This window comes from Etheostoma spectabile, unplaced genomic scaffold, assembly GCF_008692095.1.
Source record: "Etheostoma spectabile isolate EspeVRDwgs_2016 unplaced genomic scaffold, UIUC_Espe_1.0 scaffold317, whole genome shotgun sequence".
Classification (NCBI taxonomy): domain Eukaryota; kingdom Metazoa; phylum Chordata; class Actinopteri; order Perciformes; family Percidae; genus Etheostoma; species Etheostoma spectabile.
This window is the reverse complement of record NW_022605584.1, coordinates 227334-244484: the sequence shown is the minus strand read 5'-3', so window position 1 is coordinate 244484 and position 17151 is coordinate 227334. Positions and strand designations below refer to the sequence as shown.

At 43.7% G+C, this 17151-nt stretch overlaps 1 protein-coding gene and 1 long non-coding RNA gene across 4 annotated transcripts in view; one reads left to right on the top strand and one right to left on the bottom strand.

Annotated features, from left to right (window-relative positions):
• The first annotated feature begins 6 nt into the window (after positions 1–6).
• The window catches only part of LOC116686155 (uncharacterized), a 20216-nt gene continuing 3071 nt past the window's right edge, over positions 7–17151 (top strand). The window contains exons 1-3 of the long non-coding RNA XR_004331163.1: positions 7–149; positions 6524–6525; positions 11962–11969. This is a non-coding gene — a long non-coding RNA (uncharacterized LOC116686155). The remainder of the gene's footprint in view (positions 150–6523; positions 6526–11961; positions 11970–17151) is intronic.
• nap1l1 (nucleosome assembly protein 1-like 1) overlaps positions 1129–17151 on the bottom strand; it is a 19351-nt gene continuing 3328 nt past the window's right edge. Inside the window, exons 2-16 of one of the 3 annotated variants that reach the window (XM_032511123.1) lie at positions 14594–14632; positions 13320–13408; positions 10296–10398; positions 8656–8797; positions 7791–7883; positions 7340–7468; positions 6932–7003; positions 6716–6855; positions 6238–6383; positions 6115–6134; positions 5659–5781; positions 5359–5391; positions 5000–5050; positions 3589–3625; positions 1129–1415 (exon numbers count right to left, since the gene is read on the bottom strand). In XM_032511123.1, the coding sequence (XP_032367014.1) occupies positions 3620–3625; positions 5000–5050; positions 5359–5391; positions 5659–5781; positions 6115–6134; positions 6238–6383; positions 6716–6855; positions 6932–7003; positions 7340–7468; positions 7791–7883; positions 8656–8797; positions 10296–10398; positions 13320–13408; positions 14594–14610 (1164 nt within the window). In that variant the 5' untranslated portion in view covers positions 14611–14632 and the 3' untranslated portion in view covers positions 1129–1415; positions 3589–3619. The remainder of the gene's footprint in view (positions 1416–3588; positions 3626–4999; positions 5051–5358; positions 5392–5658; positions 5782–6114; positions 6135–6237; positions 6384–6715; positions 6856–6931; positions 7004–7339; positions 7469–7790; positions 7884–8655; positions 8798–10295; positions 10399–13319; positions 13409–14593; positions 14633–17151) is intronic. The other 2 variants (XM_032511121.1, XM_032511122.1) reach the window with 2 other exon arrangements.

The following is a 17151-nucleotide window of genomic DNA, read 5'->3' as shown; positions in this document are numbered from 1 at the left end:
TCTGACATGCTCTCCTGCGGCCTTCTGGGTAACAAGGAACGAGTTTGGGGTAGGGAGGGTGGTGGGTCATTGGCCTATGCAATGGCCTTATCACGCGTCCCCTTTCTTTCACAGTGATAGAACGGAACCCCGGTCTGGGCCGAGGTCCAGTCACTAATTGGTGACACAAGAGGTAAAAGTCTGAACCCGATGAGGGAAAGGGGCTGTTGGAGAACCTGACGTTTCCAGACTACAAAACCTGGTTTGGACTTTCCTTTTCATCTGCTGTGCTACTCTGCCCACCCCTATTCCTACAAAGCCCCCCAAAACCCGGTAACAGCAATGCACTCAAAGACCTGATAGTAGAAGTTGAACTGTCCAGTGCGGGGGACCGCAGCGCCCCTCGGGACCATTAAAAGGGGGCGTGACACTAAGTGCTGCTTACAAGGAGTAGTCAGACAGCTGACCAATGATAGGACGCCACCGGTACACCACACACTACAACAAAGCGCTATAGAAAAGACGAGAGCCACGAAGCACTGGGTTATTGGGGTTGGGTGGCTCCGGCACCAAACCGTCTCATCCTCATCTCAGGAATTCTCTGGAATGTTAACGAGACTCGACCAGGCTGTACCGAGCCCGGGGAGCGACCCATTTTGGGACAAAGTCATGGAAACAAACTTCATTCTGGTTCAATTTAGATCAGGGCGTCCAGGGAAAGCGAAGGAGACTCCCTTTGAAGAGCGGATCACCGACGGTGCCGGCCAGTCTGCTTACTGGAATGTATCGAGAGCGGAAAGTAGTTGAGCACAAGTGGCGCAGGAAGTGGCCAAAAACACCAACTCCAGATCCCATGCTCAGCAGATTAGAGAGAAATTGGAATAGACACCTTGCTGCAGGTCCCCCATGTGTTCTGTCACTAGAGCTGGACTGCCACAGTACTAATGGAGAAAAGATACATTCACCTGGAATAACCACAACTGACCAGCCTGGAGCCTTTAGTAGGGGGGGGGGAAGGAAAGGGTGGGGGGCGTTTAGAAATTGCCGTTGCCGCGATGCAGTCTAAACCACAGCTGTTGTCTAAGAGCAAATACAACAAAAGACTTCACGAGAACCCAAACTAGTTTAGCAGTGAAGAGACAGTTCATGCCTGTTTCTATCTATTGTACAGAGGAAGGAGTTAAACAGTCTAGTAAAATCTATGTAGTACGAGCCACAGCTCCAGTATATTACCATCAGTTTTTGTAACAAAAATCTGAAGCTTTTTTTTTCGTTCAAATTCTCTACCAAGAAAAATACAAACATATAAGGCGGTAGTAACTATTTTTTTTTTTTCCTTCTTAATTTGAGAAGCCGTTACATTGCAGTGGATCGTCAAGGCAGCCGGCCCCGGCTTCCCTGCTGCTTTGCACTCAGCTGGGGGGGCTGTCATCCTTCTGCAACAAATCAGAAGGGGGCTTTACACACACACACACACACACCACCACACACACACACACAACACACAACACACCCCACACACCACACACACACACACACACACACACACACACAACCCACACACACCACACACACACCCACACACACACACACACACACACACACACTCACACACACACACACACAGGAACACACACCACAGACACCACACCACACACACACACACACACACACCACACACACTACAACAACACACACACACACCAAAAAAACACACACACACACACACACACACACACACACACAAACTTATTACCGACCCTAAAAACACTCAAGATAAATGACGATGTTTGGTATAAACACGCTGGAACAGTTTTGATATTTTGGGAGATTCTTTTGCTTCCAAGCTGGGCGTGATATAAAACTGATACCCCTCTAGCTGTTGAACATACGGCACTGGGTGGGTTAGCTTAGCACTAAGACAGTTAACGGCTGCGTTGGCGCTGTCCAGTCAAGCTCTTAGTTAACCACCGGTAGAGACCGTTTCACAGGCTAGCTACGTATTTACACGAGTGTACAGACGTTGATCTTATTCAGGTCTCAGCAAGGACGGGTTTGTCAAAAAGTCGAGCTATTCCTTTAGCCAGAGCAATCAATGTTTCCAGGCTGAAGCTAGCACGGCACGGCTCTGCTCGCTCTCTCTCGGTTTTCAATTAGCACACGTTATCCATAGTACCTCAGACGAGTTTCTAAGCGAGCAATAGTAGAAGGTGGCGTTCCTACACTGCCCACCACTGATTGGTCAGGGACAATCACCACACGTATGAACGGGCCATTTTAAAGGGCAAAGCTATCGTTGATAACGACTGCAGTTTAATATGCACTGGCCCCAGACGTAACAACGATGGAAACCCCACTCTTTGTCTTACAATTAAAGTTGTTAGTTTTTTCCCGTTTGGTTGCCGATGACGAGATTCTGGATGCTCAGCTGAGAGGGGCGGGGGGTACGATCTGCAGTGGGGAACTAAATGGAGAACAGGACCTGGTACCAATGGATGTTTTCATTCCCTTTGTTTAGCCGTTACTCGGTAAGGAGACACTGCAGGTTTGAAAGCTCTTTAAAACAAACTGCTTCTTTTAATGTTGCTGCTACAGGATAAGAAATGGAAACACTTCAACAGAACCTCAGGCTGTGGAGCTCAAATCAATTAGCTGCCAAAAACAAATCAAACACTCGAGTAAAGGGGAAGGAAAGGTGCCCAGATGATTACTGGGGGTGGGCGACGGCCCGCTGCAGCTGCTCAGGCTGCTCTGCAGGGCCCGATGCCACACTGACTCACCAGTGGAAGGTCATCAGCCATCGAGCAATGCACTGGGCTGAACTCGGGTGATGAGTAGAACACAACTAGATTTAACACCCTACGAGGTTTGGTTTTCACAAAACTGCCCAAAGCAAAAAGCTCTGCTTCTAATGCAGACTGATGGGGCACTAGATAACGGGTTTTCCCTCTTTATGTTCTGCAAGCTCTCCAGTTTCTAATGAAGACAGAAAACGGGCCATTACAGCCAACGATGACGGAGCCCTCACATAAAAACTCTTTGTGGGCATTTCTATGATTTTGGTAATCTGCCAATTATTGGTACGGCTTTATTTCAAAACATACAGCCGTCCGAGGCATCATCCCCAGCATTGAAAGCAAATCTAAAGAGAAAAGAGCTGAACACAAATAATGGGAACAGTCAAATGAGAATAAAACCACAGACGGGTGGACCAATGATGTTTAAACGGGTTTTAAAAGTAAAACTCAAAAGCAGTTATGGCAGACTAACTATCCTGACAAAACCTCAGAACTAGCCTGCGTTTGGTGACAGACGGGTTCAACATGGAGGGAAACAAAGGGCTGGAGGCTGGACTAGCTTCAACATACAGAAATTATACAGGTGCGATGCAGAACTCACTATGGGTTAAACTTCAAAAAAACAACAACAAACCGGTGGGTTAGTAACTCGGGAGGGTGCAGCACGGCGGCAGAGGGGGAAGGTGCAAAAAGATGGATGGAGGATGGAATAAACAGGAGGAGAAGATAAGCACAAAGCAAAAACGGAGGAGGTTGGGGTGAAGGGCGGGGGTGTGATGTAGTAAGCTGACAAGTCACAAGCTGTACCTACCAGGATAGGGTTATTTTTCTACTGTCACCACTTAAACCTAGTGAGGAAAAATTTAAAGAGTAGCTGACAAAAGATGCCAAAGTGACTGGAGATGAAGCAACATCAATGAATAGGAGTAACAGAAAAAGCAAAACTAGCAGAATACACAGTGTCACACGTTTCTGATTAAAGAAGCAGAGCTCATGCTGGTTTCCATCGGCGTTTAACGTCTGGGCAACGCTAAGAAATCGACTCCTACAGCGGTGTGTGCACTGGGAGACTACCACCAACTACGCTTTGAACCCATTATGTACCAAGTAGGGGTGTGACGAGACCCAGATTTGAACACTATTTTAAAGAAACCTTAAAGCATGAAATATAATAGGCTTTTATTCTATCAAAAGTCCTGAAACGCCACAAACTAAAATGGCTTCTCTCCTGTGTTACCAACTTCTTCTGACCTAATAACAGTGGCGGCCCTCCCTCCGTACAACTTATTAATCAAAATGATTCATGCACTGTAACTTTTATTCTTGTATTTGTAGCTAATTCTTTTTTAACCCATTTGATTTTCATGAGTTTTTCATTGCTCTCCAACGTTTCATGTGAAGTACTTGAAAGTGCCTTGTTGCTACGGAGCGATTAGAAGTAAAGTTCCCTTGGTTTGCCCCACGACCTCAGCCTGTCAGTCACTCCCCAGGGCAGAGAGAACACCTGTCTGTCTCACAAGTTAAACCATCTGCACAATCATATAATATTGCAGCAATTGGTGTCTGCATTAAGTTTTGAGAAGGTGTCATCGCTGCAGACGAGAAATAAGGTTTTAATCCCGAGATCTCGTCACACCTCTAGTATCAGACTTTTATTCCTAAAGTTTCCTAATCAAATAAAGCGTCTGAATAAGGCTACAATATTAATATTGTGATTAAAATGAATATTCTATGAGGGTAACATTTCACTGGTGTCCTCATCCTTCATTGAGGCATGCTGGATCGGTGTTGCATTAGGTTATGGTTCAGGTTTTAGTAACATGCAACAGTCAGACTTAACCGACTGGTGAAACGTCATTGTGATATTATATAGGTCAAGGATCTGGTTTAGACAGGTCTTATGATGAAAACATCTACTGGAGAGCTGGTTTGGGTCTGGAGGCCAAATCAAGAGCACAATAACAAAATAAAAGCTGAAGCCAACCAAAAGCTGGAGTAAAAATGAGATGCATTTGACAGCATGTATTCTGAATGTTGACAAGTCAATTTAGGGACAGCCGTTCTCTACTTTAAGCTCAGGACCCCCCCCCCCCAATTAAAGATCTCTTGTGCTCCAGCTATCAATAGCCTACAGGAAAAAGACAGAGCATCCTGAGCCAACAAAGTTGAGAAGAGCTGAGTAAGGTCTTTCTCAGGACACCAGAGAGGGCGTGAGATCTCACCTTGGGATCATAGTCAGGGTCGTTCTCCTCATCAGCCTCCTCTTCTCCTTCCTGGGGGGGGGGGCAGAGAGAGAGAGAGAGAGAGAGAGGAGAGGGGAGAGGGAGAGAGAGAAGAGAGAGGAGAGGGAGAGGAGAGAGAGAGAGAGAGAGGAAGAGAGAGAGAGAGGAGGAGAGAGGAGAGAGAGAGGAGAGAGAGAGAGGAGAGAGAGAGAGAAGAGAGAGGAGAGAGAGAGAGAGAGAGAGAGAGAGATTACTTCAGACTACTGCGCCTTCTCAACACAAGCACAGTTAACACTGAAGCCCACATCTGTGGCATGGTGTTATCTTTATATATTTGCTGTGGCCCTAAGGAGTCTTACCTCATCGTCTGCCTCCTCTCCCTCTTCATCGTACTGTAAAAACAAAACATGGCGATTAGCTACATACAACATTTGATAAGAGGCAAGCTTAGCCTGGCTTTGTTTCTCCCCCCCCCCCCCCCGAAACAATAGCAGAGCATCTGTTCTTGGCAAAGCCAAAATGCATCAATCAAGCAGAGCCTTTGAGACTTCTATGATGAAGTGTGTGTGTGTGTGTGTGTGTGTGTGTGTGTGTGTGTGTGTGTGTGTGTGACGTCTCATTTCCAGATGTTAAAGCTGAGATTAGAAGCCACCACTCACATCGTCGTCATCGTCCTCTATGGCCTCTCCTGTGAAGTAGAGCACAGCCCGAGGTACGATACGCTCACGGATGAAGTGGCCGATTTCAAAGTCTGCAGCCAGGACTGCCTCCGAGTCCTCATCCTGAAGGGGGACAGGCCCGTCACAGTTCAGCCAGGCATTTCAAAACAGCACTAGTTAAGGTTCTTCTATTACATTACAATAGGATGTTTCACTTTGGACCTGATTCTGAAGTTGGTCAAATTACAAGACGTATTTTCTCAGGAAATAAAATCCCTTTTTGAATATTTGTTTTTATGACAAAGTGTGATGTTAAAAATATTTGGTCATTAAGCTAAACAGAAAAATATGTACTATACCTAGGAAAACTAGATTAGAGGTTTGTAACTAATGTTTTTAAGTTACATTCTTGGTTAAATCTGAATTTGAAAGTGTAGAGGAAGTACACCGACTTACCAACTCGCCATTTTCTGGAACTGTAAACAAGTGGAGACGGTCAACGTTAGTTAAACCACACAGGCACAAGGATCTAACTGGTCACTTTATTAAATGCCCTGGTGTGGGCCATATATTTCTCACCCTCTGGGGGGGTGAAGAAGTTGAAGAAGGAGTCGTTGGGGACTGTTTTGGTGACTGTCCTCACTGTGCCGCGGCCCTTGTGCTTTTGTTTCTTCTTGATTGTTTTCAACGTGACGTTCTTGCCCTTTGTCCACTCAATCGTGCAACTGTGGGAATCACGAGGCAGCAGCAGAGTGCAGGGTCAGCGTCCAACATTACAAATGTCCAATCTTAATGACAGCCTGGGTTCTTTTCAGTCTCTAATCTAATGCCCACTTAGAAATGATCCAGAGTGACCTGGTTACAGTGGTCCGGGTCACGTATGTCTGCTGAGGGGTGTTGTATTAAATAATGAGGCTGACCTTATAAACAGTATGAAATCAAATAATCCTCCAAAAAATCCTAATGAAATAACACCGCCACGATGCAAATGAGTGTAGAAATAGACATGTCATCGCTGAATAACACCTGGAATAAGGAAAGCACTAACAACACTCACCCTGTGCAGCACATGATCTCCGGCCCGTCGAAGGAGAAGGGGTCGCTCTCGTCCGGCTCTGACCTCATCTTGTAGGTTTTCGTCAACACTGTGTTTGTGAAGAAGTCGTTGGGCTCGAAGTGGAACTCTAACGTGAAGCTCTGGGGAAGACCAAATGAGATCCCGATTACAGACAGTTCCAAGGTAGCAGACTCAACACGAGTGGTGCCTACTCACCATGGGCTCTCCTGGATCCGAGAACTTGACTTTGATATCTTGTAAATGTTTAAGGATGGGTTCATCGTGCTCCTGAGGAGACAAGAGCAGCCAGCATGAGTTTCTGTTTCAACTTACGTTTCCCTCGCCACCAGCGCACTAAATGCTTGCTCTTGGGGGAATTACACAAATTATTGGGTCTTTGTAAATCATAGTGTGGTCTAGACCTACTAAATATGTCAAGTATCTAGAGATAACTTGTTAGGATTTGATACTATAAATAAAATTGAAAAACATATGTAGTCATAAACCACACTGCAAACCCATGTTCTACACAACTTGGCCTGCAGATGGAAGCAAACCCTGATTCTTTTAACTGTGTGTGACCCGTTTTCACTGGCAGTCCAGCAGCTGGGTGGAGGAACCTACCTGCAGCATGTCACTCAGCAGGTCCACGTTTTTGAAAACCGTTAACCAGAACTCCGGGATTCCTTTGGGGTCTTCCTTCTCCTCGTCCTTCTTCTCTTCCTCTAACTTAGCCTTCTCCTTCATCTCATCCTAGTTGAGAGAGAGAGACATTTTCTCTTCAAAATAACACTTGCTCAACCAATTATTTTCACATCTCATGCCAAATACAAAAAAAGCTTTTCACCACCTACACCCACGAAGACAGCACTCCGCATTGAAAATTATATTAAGAAAAAAAAACTAAATACAGCAAGGAAACAAGCTCCGTTTAATGTTAAAACAGTTGCAATAGATCACTGCAGTGATTTCATCAACTGTACGGCTGCCTTGCTTGCATATGATACATGCATGAAGAGAAAAAGCTAGTGGTCTCGTCAGACAGGAAGCATGCAGGTGTGTACGTCACCTGTACCTGCTTACTTACTGTCAGCTCTTCCTCCTCATCTGCCTTCCATTCACATTCCTCATCTGTGGGCTCGTAAGCTGCTTTCACTATGTCACTTCTCTGTAAAGAACAGGAGAAAACAAATTCTAGTTATTACCAGGAGCACCCAAGTAATGGACATTTCCATATGAGTTATATAATGTCAACCTATTCTTCTGAAAAAGAAAATTAGAAAACACGGTCAATTGTTAAATCAAGTGAGTGGTTTCTGTAACGAGTAAGAACACCGGCTATTGTTGGGAAAGTTTACATCCTCGATTTATTTACATGAAAACTAATCAGCCTGCATAAGTGATGTGAGAAACATGAGACTAAAAGTAGTCCACACAGACACGTTGACTCTTCACAACACATCTAGCAGGATTCAAGTGAGCAGGGTCAAACTTGATGAGAAGTTTAGGATTACAAAAAAAGGGTCGGAACTTTTCCGAGGGAAGTTAAGCTCGGAACTTATGCACAATGTAAAAAGGCGTACCTTTTTAATAATGAATTCACTTGACACGTTCTGCTAGTTTTTAAACCCGTCAGATACAGTTTGATATAGCGTGTTAATTTAGGAGTTGATGAATATACCATTTACATGGCTGCCTGCTCACGGTAACAGATGCTGAGGGAGAATGCATCAACCATGTATTTGACAATGCATATATCACCCGTCTCTCTTTTCTTTTCCAATTACTCATACCACCAAGTACACACACAAGAAAATGATTTCAGCCTTACCAAACACAAAGATGCTCCTATAACACAAAGGTGCACAACAAGCATATAGCTGCAGAAATCCAATAAGAGTACTGGAGGTCAGAACAAAGGAAGTGTCTAACGGACTTACTTTGTCGAAGAGGGGCTGGTAGAGGGCTGCGTACTTTCTCTCCAGTTCATGTACTTCTTCGTAGAACTTTGCCTCAATGTGAGCACATTTGACCTGCAGGTTTTTGAGGGCGTTTACACGTCTCTTCACAACCTTGGGTAAACTGTGGGGTGACAGACATCACAGATGTGAGCACAAGCCTGACGAAGATCAGTTTATTTCACATTGCCCTTTAACTGCAAATAGCTATAGGTCTGGCCAATTATTCAAAAAAGGACACTATTGGCAGTTACGTTTGGTTGAGTTTGTGCAGCCTTTTCTCCAATCTAAAAACATTATTTTACTTCCAGGCTCCTAAATTCAAAAAACACAGGACAAAATGTGCTTAATCAGGAGCAATGGGTACCAGTAAGGACACTCTGAAGTTAATCTGCTGAGAGCTTTAGAGCAAAGCAACACACTGCAGAGCAGCTCTCCCCCCCCCCAGAGGATCGCCAATACGTCAAGGTGGCCTATCGGGTACACACTGTAAACAAACCGAAACTATGCACAGAGTCAGGTTTCTCTGCAGTATGGGAAATTTAAATGACTGCACTATCCTGGCAAGGGGATGTACGTTATGCTGGTGAGATAACTGGTGAGTTTGGTGACTGCCAAATACTTGACAAGCTGATCAAAGAGCTGCCTGCTGATGGCTTTTCTGAGAAAAGGAGCAGTGGGTGGCACAGACCTGCAGCCAAGACACACGGCTACATTCACTACAGCACCTGAGAGACCACCATCCCCGACTCTACCTCTGCACCAGCTCGATGACATGTAACAATAACCTATCAACAATCACTTCTATTATGACTTACAAAAAATGAATCCGCTCTCTTGGACTTTATCATGTTACGTGTTAAAAACTTTAAAATCACCAAGGGTGTAATTGACACAAAGCACCTGGGCAATCTGTAGCTTTGTGTTCCAACTGTATGATGTACAGATCACAGTATTAATCAAAACGTAAATATTTAGTACAGCAACAATAGGCTGAATATGAACAATAATCAATGCCTTCTTATTTCTGGAAGTGTTCTGGGCATAAAACATACGGGTATGTATTCAATTATGTCCAGTGGCTTTAGGTGGAAAAATGTTGGGCTTACAACTTCTTTGGTCCGATGCAAAACTAGAAAATTACACAATTTGACGTAATTCCAATTTAGCACCCACTACTAAATCTACATTGGCAAACATAATGTAGGCGAGCGGCCACTGGCGGGTTGCTGAAATAGGGTACTTAACACACTGTACATTTACCACCACTCCACAACTTTACTCTTAATTTCTCCTGCTCTATTAGCACACACCTGTCTGCTCTAAACACCTCCACCTTTACTCGACCCAACACTCAGTACACAGAGCTTTTTCTCAAAGGAGAAACTTTCATAACATATGCATCAAAACTATCTATCTATCTATCTATCTATCTATCTATCTATCTATCTATCTATCTATCTGGAAAAACCAGTGGCATAAATAGATGCAATTTTTCAAGTCCTTCCAGTCATTGATTTATGCTGCTGCCGTTTCTGCTCTATGACAACTGTAAAAAGGGGACAAGCTGCACAAATGTGTTCTCAGATAAAGTTAGAACCAAAAAGACGATTATGTCTCACCTCTCCATGTAGCCTGACGGCGAGCCGTTCAGACCATCCAGCCTCTCCTGCAGCGCAGCCAGGATCTGTGGATTCTGCATCATCTGCACCGTCAGCTGACGAGCTGAGAACACAGTCAAGAGTGCAATATGAAGACAGGTAAACCCATTCAGGGGCAGGAAAAAGTTCTTTACTTACCAACTGAACTAGAGTGGGAGGTTTGATTAAATTAATGCTTGAATTCATGTTCGCGACAGGATTTACCAGATGCATGAGAACAACTGTTCTACTCAGTATTATCACTTCTACAATACCTGAGCCATCCTGAGATATATTGCACATCGCAGCACTGTGTGTTCACCCGAGTACGTGACGAGGCTGGAGCAGAGTCCAGGAGCAGTTTCCTGCTCAGAGCAGTCAGTCATCTCTAACACTTTATTTCCCTGCATATTGTGAACGTGTGATTTCTAATAAATAAGGTAAACACAGAAAGGTCTGGTTAAGGCGTGTGGAATAGACATTAGAGGAGGCAGTCAGCAATTAAGGGGGATCTTCCTTTGTGCAAGCAGACTTGTGACAGATGGTACAATCCCAGCGTCCGACACATCACTTGCACCTATCAAAGCTCAGTCACATCCCTGATGACAAGTGAGAAGATTAAAGAGATTTGAAGTCACTTCTGTTGACACATCCTGGGCATTTTGCTTGTAATGTGTTACCAACCAGCATAGATCATCTGTCCAAGACTCCGCATCCAGTCAAATGAATACGCCTAGGATTGTCTAAAGTCACACAACACAAGCTGTGGACGGGATGCTTTGATGCAAAACGCCTTTTAGGTGGATCCATCAATGGAGGGTCAGCTACCACAGGGCCAATTGCTTTGAGGTAATACTGGGTGCCTCACTCTGCCCCTTATCCCACAATAAACACTGTCCCTGCTGACCAGTGTTGGGGGTAACACGTTAATGTAATCAGATTACATTTGCCTAAGGCAGTAATGTCACTATAACATCACTTATCAAGTATCGCGTTACTGGTTCTTCAAATATCTGCAGAACATGAGGAGAGGATTACCAGTAAATGAACCAAAGATGGCAGAGCCACAGCTTAAGACATCTTTGGAGGGGTGGAGGTTAGCCCATTACTTCAAATCAGTTGCACGAAAGGACAAATGATTGTAAAGTGTAAATTGTGCCCAGGCCACAAACACCTCTCCACCGCCACAACATCCAATCTAAGCTAGTTAAAGTAAAGACTACAGTCCCCGAACACTGAGACGCAGGTGAAAAGAGGACATTGCCAACACCAGCTAAAGACTTATTACAAGTTACAGAGAAACATAAGCTTGAGGCAGCATACATAGTGGAGGAAATGTTGCCCGTTTCAACAGTGGAATTGCCATATTTCTGAAACATACTGGGCAAAACACAGAATGCAGAGCAGACGACAGACAGTACTACTTGACAAATTTGTTGCAGATGTCCACCACTTTGTTGTCAGCTTTGTGGTATTAAAGAGCTTATAAGAGAGATCTTGTGTATGGCCTCATTGTAATAAGGCTTGGTGTTGATTCGGGCATACATAAGGTTTGACTTTATTTTGTTTATATTGTTGCATCTCAGGTGACATTATGGAGTAATCCAAAAGTTATGTAACTAGTAGTGTAACTAGTTCCTTTCAGCAGTGAGTCAAGTAGTAAAGTAAGGCGTTTCTTTTTTTAATAAAGTAACTAGTGATGTGTAATCTACTTTGAGACACTACTCCAACACGTCAGCTGACTACCATGCACTTGGTGACCATGACCAAACTTCTTAAACCACTCTTGTAACATGCAGAAACATCTGAATCCACTGTAACAGAACTCCATCTGACAATAGCGACTCTCTCCATCTACAAGAAAACTCCAAACATTTTCCTGGAATATCCCTTTTAAAAAGGAGACTTCTAGTCGATTTGAACACGTAGCTCTGCTGTCTGTAAATGTGTAGTGCCGTCAAAGAAAAACTAACCAATCGGTGCCGTCTACACCATGTCATCCTCCTGCTAGAGTTAGCACCCAACAGGCTTCAACAGGGCAAGTTTTACATGTGTTTTAGCCTCTAAACATGTTCAAAATGTCATTAATAGTGCCCCCCCCACCACACTTTCATGCAGGTCTGTCCCATCTCCAGCATCAGAATCACTGCACATGGGGAGGTCATTTTGAAATAATTGTTAGTTGCAGCCCTAGTTAATATATCAGTAAAACTCTGTCAAGAGGAGCAACACCAGCTGCAACCCTGTATGAACTTGAGGATGGGGTTGGATGCTGCTGTAGTGGAAACGGCATAGTTTCACCTTTTGTTTCCAAACTATTTACTTCCATGGATCGAATGAGCTGAGATTTGTGGGTCCTTCTGAGACTGATAGCAGCCTTGATGCGTGATATGAGGTCTAGTGAGCATGCACTGCATGTTTTAACGTTGGCAAGTTGCAACTATTAATTATGCAGTTATAATCTCCCAGCAACTTCCACACCAGGTAAAGCTTTCTTGAATGTGATCGCTCAGAGAGCCGTTGCTGACAGCCAGAACGAGTCTTCTTTCAAGTCTGGCTTTTTAAAAGAAGAAGACTTTAAATAGACAAGGCCAAACAGTCATCTATATCTATCCACGAGGAGTGTGGAGAACGCCAACATACGAGACACCTTCATTTATTGAGCATCAAAGGATGCGTTGAGATCCAAAAATAAAACAGATTAGTGCCTCCCAGCTCTGGAGTACAATTCAAAATCACGTCAGGCTTATAACTCCTCAGTTTAGGTAGCAGGCATAGGCACAAAATGTTTAGACAGACATACTCCTGAAGTGACATTTTTACAGACCCCATTGATTAAAAACAGAATATATGATTTAGAACATATCTAAAATATGCTTTTACCTCTTCACAAATTCACACATTAGATTTGCATTCTAAGCCAGATTGTCTTTGACTATACATAGACATTGCTAGCAATTCCACCTTTAAAAGTCAGTACTGTAGCATTTTTGCAGGGAGACCTACCTTTGCTGTTCTCATCTTCTCCCGTCTCCTCCTCTTCCACTTCCTCCACGTCCTCCATGTCTGCCGGGTCAATCTCAGCCTGGTCTTTGCTGCTTGGGGAGACAGAAGGGGGACACAGAGAAAAGGGGAAGGTCAGTCAAAACAGAGACAACACTTTAGACAGTTTGAGTTCACAGAATTAACACCGGCCACCAACTACTTCTGGCATGTTTAGGGTGAGGATGGCAGCACCTTCAGCTTTGATTTTAAAAATAGACATCAATCTGGAGTTTGCTAATCACTTCCTAGACAAAGCTTAGATTTTGGCATATACAGTATTTGTCACACACTTAAGTTGTAATGAAATGTTTTGTCTACTGGGGCTTGTTATTGCGTAGTCATTCCCTGCCTAAGCCTTCCACATGCTTGTAAAAAGTCCTTCTCTCACAGCGATCTTCCACGTCAGAGACTAATGTGTAAAGGTGGAGAACATGAAACACGAGCCGGTCACATGGAATGTGATAAAGTAGATCAACAGCCTGTGTTTTGCCTAATTATTTCGTGTACAGTATGTCTTATAAGATCATGTATGTGTATATTTATATGTAAAAATGTGATTATTAACTTATCAGAATCAAGCATTGAATTGTTCTAGAGAGAGAATCACATTGCATCGAATAATCAATTATTTTTCACCAACCCTATATATTATCCAGATAACCTCACAAATTCACTACTGAAGCTTCATAGAACAGGCATGAGAATGACTGATGCTCGACCCTGAAAACAAGCAGTAGCTGCAGCCCGACGTGATTATGCGTTGGTAATGGAGGAGTTCTGTCATCGTGCCCGACCAGACGATATACAATTCTCAGCCGCTTAAACCAACAGTAACTCAAACTGAGTTACGAAACAGCCGTACCATCAGGCCCTCTCATCCTCCTGTCCGTCTGTAGCACAGAAGGAAAATCAATGGCCAACAGTGGAGAATGAGAGGGGTGTGTGTGTGTGTGTGTGTGTGTGTGTGTGTGTGTTGTGGGTCAACCGCTGAAGCATCATTCCTGATGGTATGATGGTCCATCACTCAAATGTGTGTGCGTTCAGTGTTTAACACTGCTGCTATCCAATCCTGAGCCTTCTGCACTGCGCGTTATAGGTGTAATCATGTTGATATCAATGATATCATAGTCATCTGTCAAAGACCCCAGGGGCCAGGTTCAGGTACCACTGGCAGACCAGGAGAGGAGACCAGTGGCGGAGAGGCCAAGCGTAGCTCTGGAAGAACAAGTACTTACTTGTCGATGTCTGCCATCTTAGCTGAGTCTCAAGTGATGCTAAAGAGAGAAGAGAACAGAGTTAGTTTAGAAAGATTCAAAAGAACTAAATGTGCACTAATCATCATGTGACACGTGTGAACCCTGGTATAAAGATATAGAGCGACACCCGCACCGTGCATTGGCTCGGCCAGACGCTCTCCACATTGTTTACATGTACTTATTATTGTGACAATCTCATTTTTCATAACGATCGTTGAAACAAACGTCCTGCTTTCGGTGGACAATAAGCATTTTTATTAAAGTGACTTAATAAGCCGGGCCACTTGCTTATAAAAGAAGACCTGTTCTTCTGGCTGGGACTCCCCGACGCCTAACCCCCCCTCAGAGCCTTCTTCCCTTTAGAGAGATGGATTACCATGGCGGTCTTTACAAGAGGAACAGACAGGGGACACTTGCAGAGGTGATAGGTGCCCGTATAAGACAGTAAGGCAATAAATCATTACCTGAGGGGACTATGGTGTCACAACTCAAATTGCTAAAGTGGCTGTAACTCAAACCCAAAGCCTTGTGGTGTTAGTTTATGGACTACGGAAAATTAGCTTTTTAAATTTCAGTTATATGTACAATTCATTTGAGGTGGTAGAAATTCTCATTATTGACGTCGGACCAGAACAAATCTAAATTTACCAACAAAAACGTGTGTTTAGTTGGCCACAAATAGACAGACTCCATCCCTGAAACCTCAGGTCACCAACTTCTAATTTTCCCCAATTTCAAATGACGTCCAAAAGGAAACTTTATCAACATCCATTTTATTTTAAAAAAGATAAAAATGTCTCGTTTTATCACATCACAAACTGACCAACACATATATAATTAAAGATCAATACTTGGCGCCTGTGTATCGATAACGTATTGCCACTGAAGATATGGCGATACTACGCCGTATCGACTTTAAAGACTTGACTTTACGGTCGGCGGGGCCTGAGGTGGAACCATACAACCTGCAGCTCAGGCACGTGGCAGGCAACAACAATGTTGAAGCACATGTTCTGTCCAGGGGCTGAGGAGATAACTCAGAAATGAGATAACGAGGAATAAGTTAACACACAAGTGAGCTTAGAACACAGAAGTGACAAAGAGGAGAGAATCAATGGAGAAGAAGATGACTTTCTCCACGTCTTAAATGGCGATAGGAAATATTAATAGAGCGTCGCCGCGGTTTGACGCCATCCGAGGACTGGGCTGTAGATATTGCAATATAGACTGAATATTGCAAGATAATATTTTCAATATTTTTAAACAAGTAAAATTACAAAAGTTACAGGAAAAGGGACAGTATAAAGACAACAGGACATGTACTGGTTGGACAGTATAAAGACAACAGGACATGTACTGGTTGGACAGTATAAAGACAACAGGACATGTACTGGTTGGACAGTATAAAGAAAACAGGACATGTACTGGTTGGACAGTATAAGACAGAGACCAGGACATGTACTGGTTGGACATTATAAAGAAACAGGCATGTATTGGTTGGACAGTATAACAGACAAACAGGACATGTACTGGTTGGACAGTATAAAGACCACAGGACAGTCTGTTTGGACAGTAAAAGAAACAGACATGTACTGGTTGGACAGTATAAGACAAACAGGACATGTACTGTTGGACATTATAAGACAACAGGACATGTATTGGTTGGACATTATAAAGACAACAGGACATTTACTGGTTGGACAGTATAAAAGACAACGGACATGTACTGGTTGGACCGTATAAAGACAACAGGACATGTACTGGTTGGACAGTATAAGACAACAGGACATGTACTGGTGGACAGTATAAAGACAACAGCATTACTGGTTGGACAGTATAAAGACACAGGACATTACTGGTTGGACAGTATAAGACAAGGACATGTACTGTTTGGACAGTATAAAGAGAACAGGACATGTACTGGTTGGACAGTATAAGACAACAGGACATGTACTGGTTGGAACAGTATAGACAACAGGACATGTCTGGTTGGACAGTATAAAGACAACAGGACTGTACTGGTTGGACGTATAAACAACAACAGGACATGTACTGGTTGGACAGTATAAAGACAACAGACATGTACTGGTTGGACAGTATAAAGACAACAGGAATGTCTGGTTGGCCATTATAAGAACAGGACATGTCTGTTGGACAGTATAAAGACAACAGGACATGTACTGGTTGGACAGTATAAAGACAACAGGACATGTACTGTTGGACAGTATAACATGATCATTAGAGTTTCAAGAGAGCTCTAACCCAACTGAGCCACACACCCACGGACGGACGCAGCGCTGCACAGATACTGCATACTTATCGCGACATTTGACATATTGGCTAATGAAGGATGTCTAAAATTTCCTTCGAGAGGAATAAAGTATCTATCGATATACGGGGCACCTCTCCATATAATAGTGCACAACGTGATATTGCGATGGCGATATTATATTGATCCGAATACTTGCACCCCGGAGAAAACTGAGTGAGATGCACAGAGCCAGAGGACAAAGGTAGTCCATTTCCTCCGACCTGCC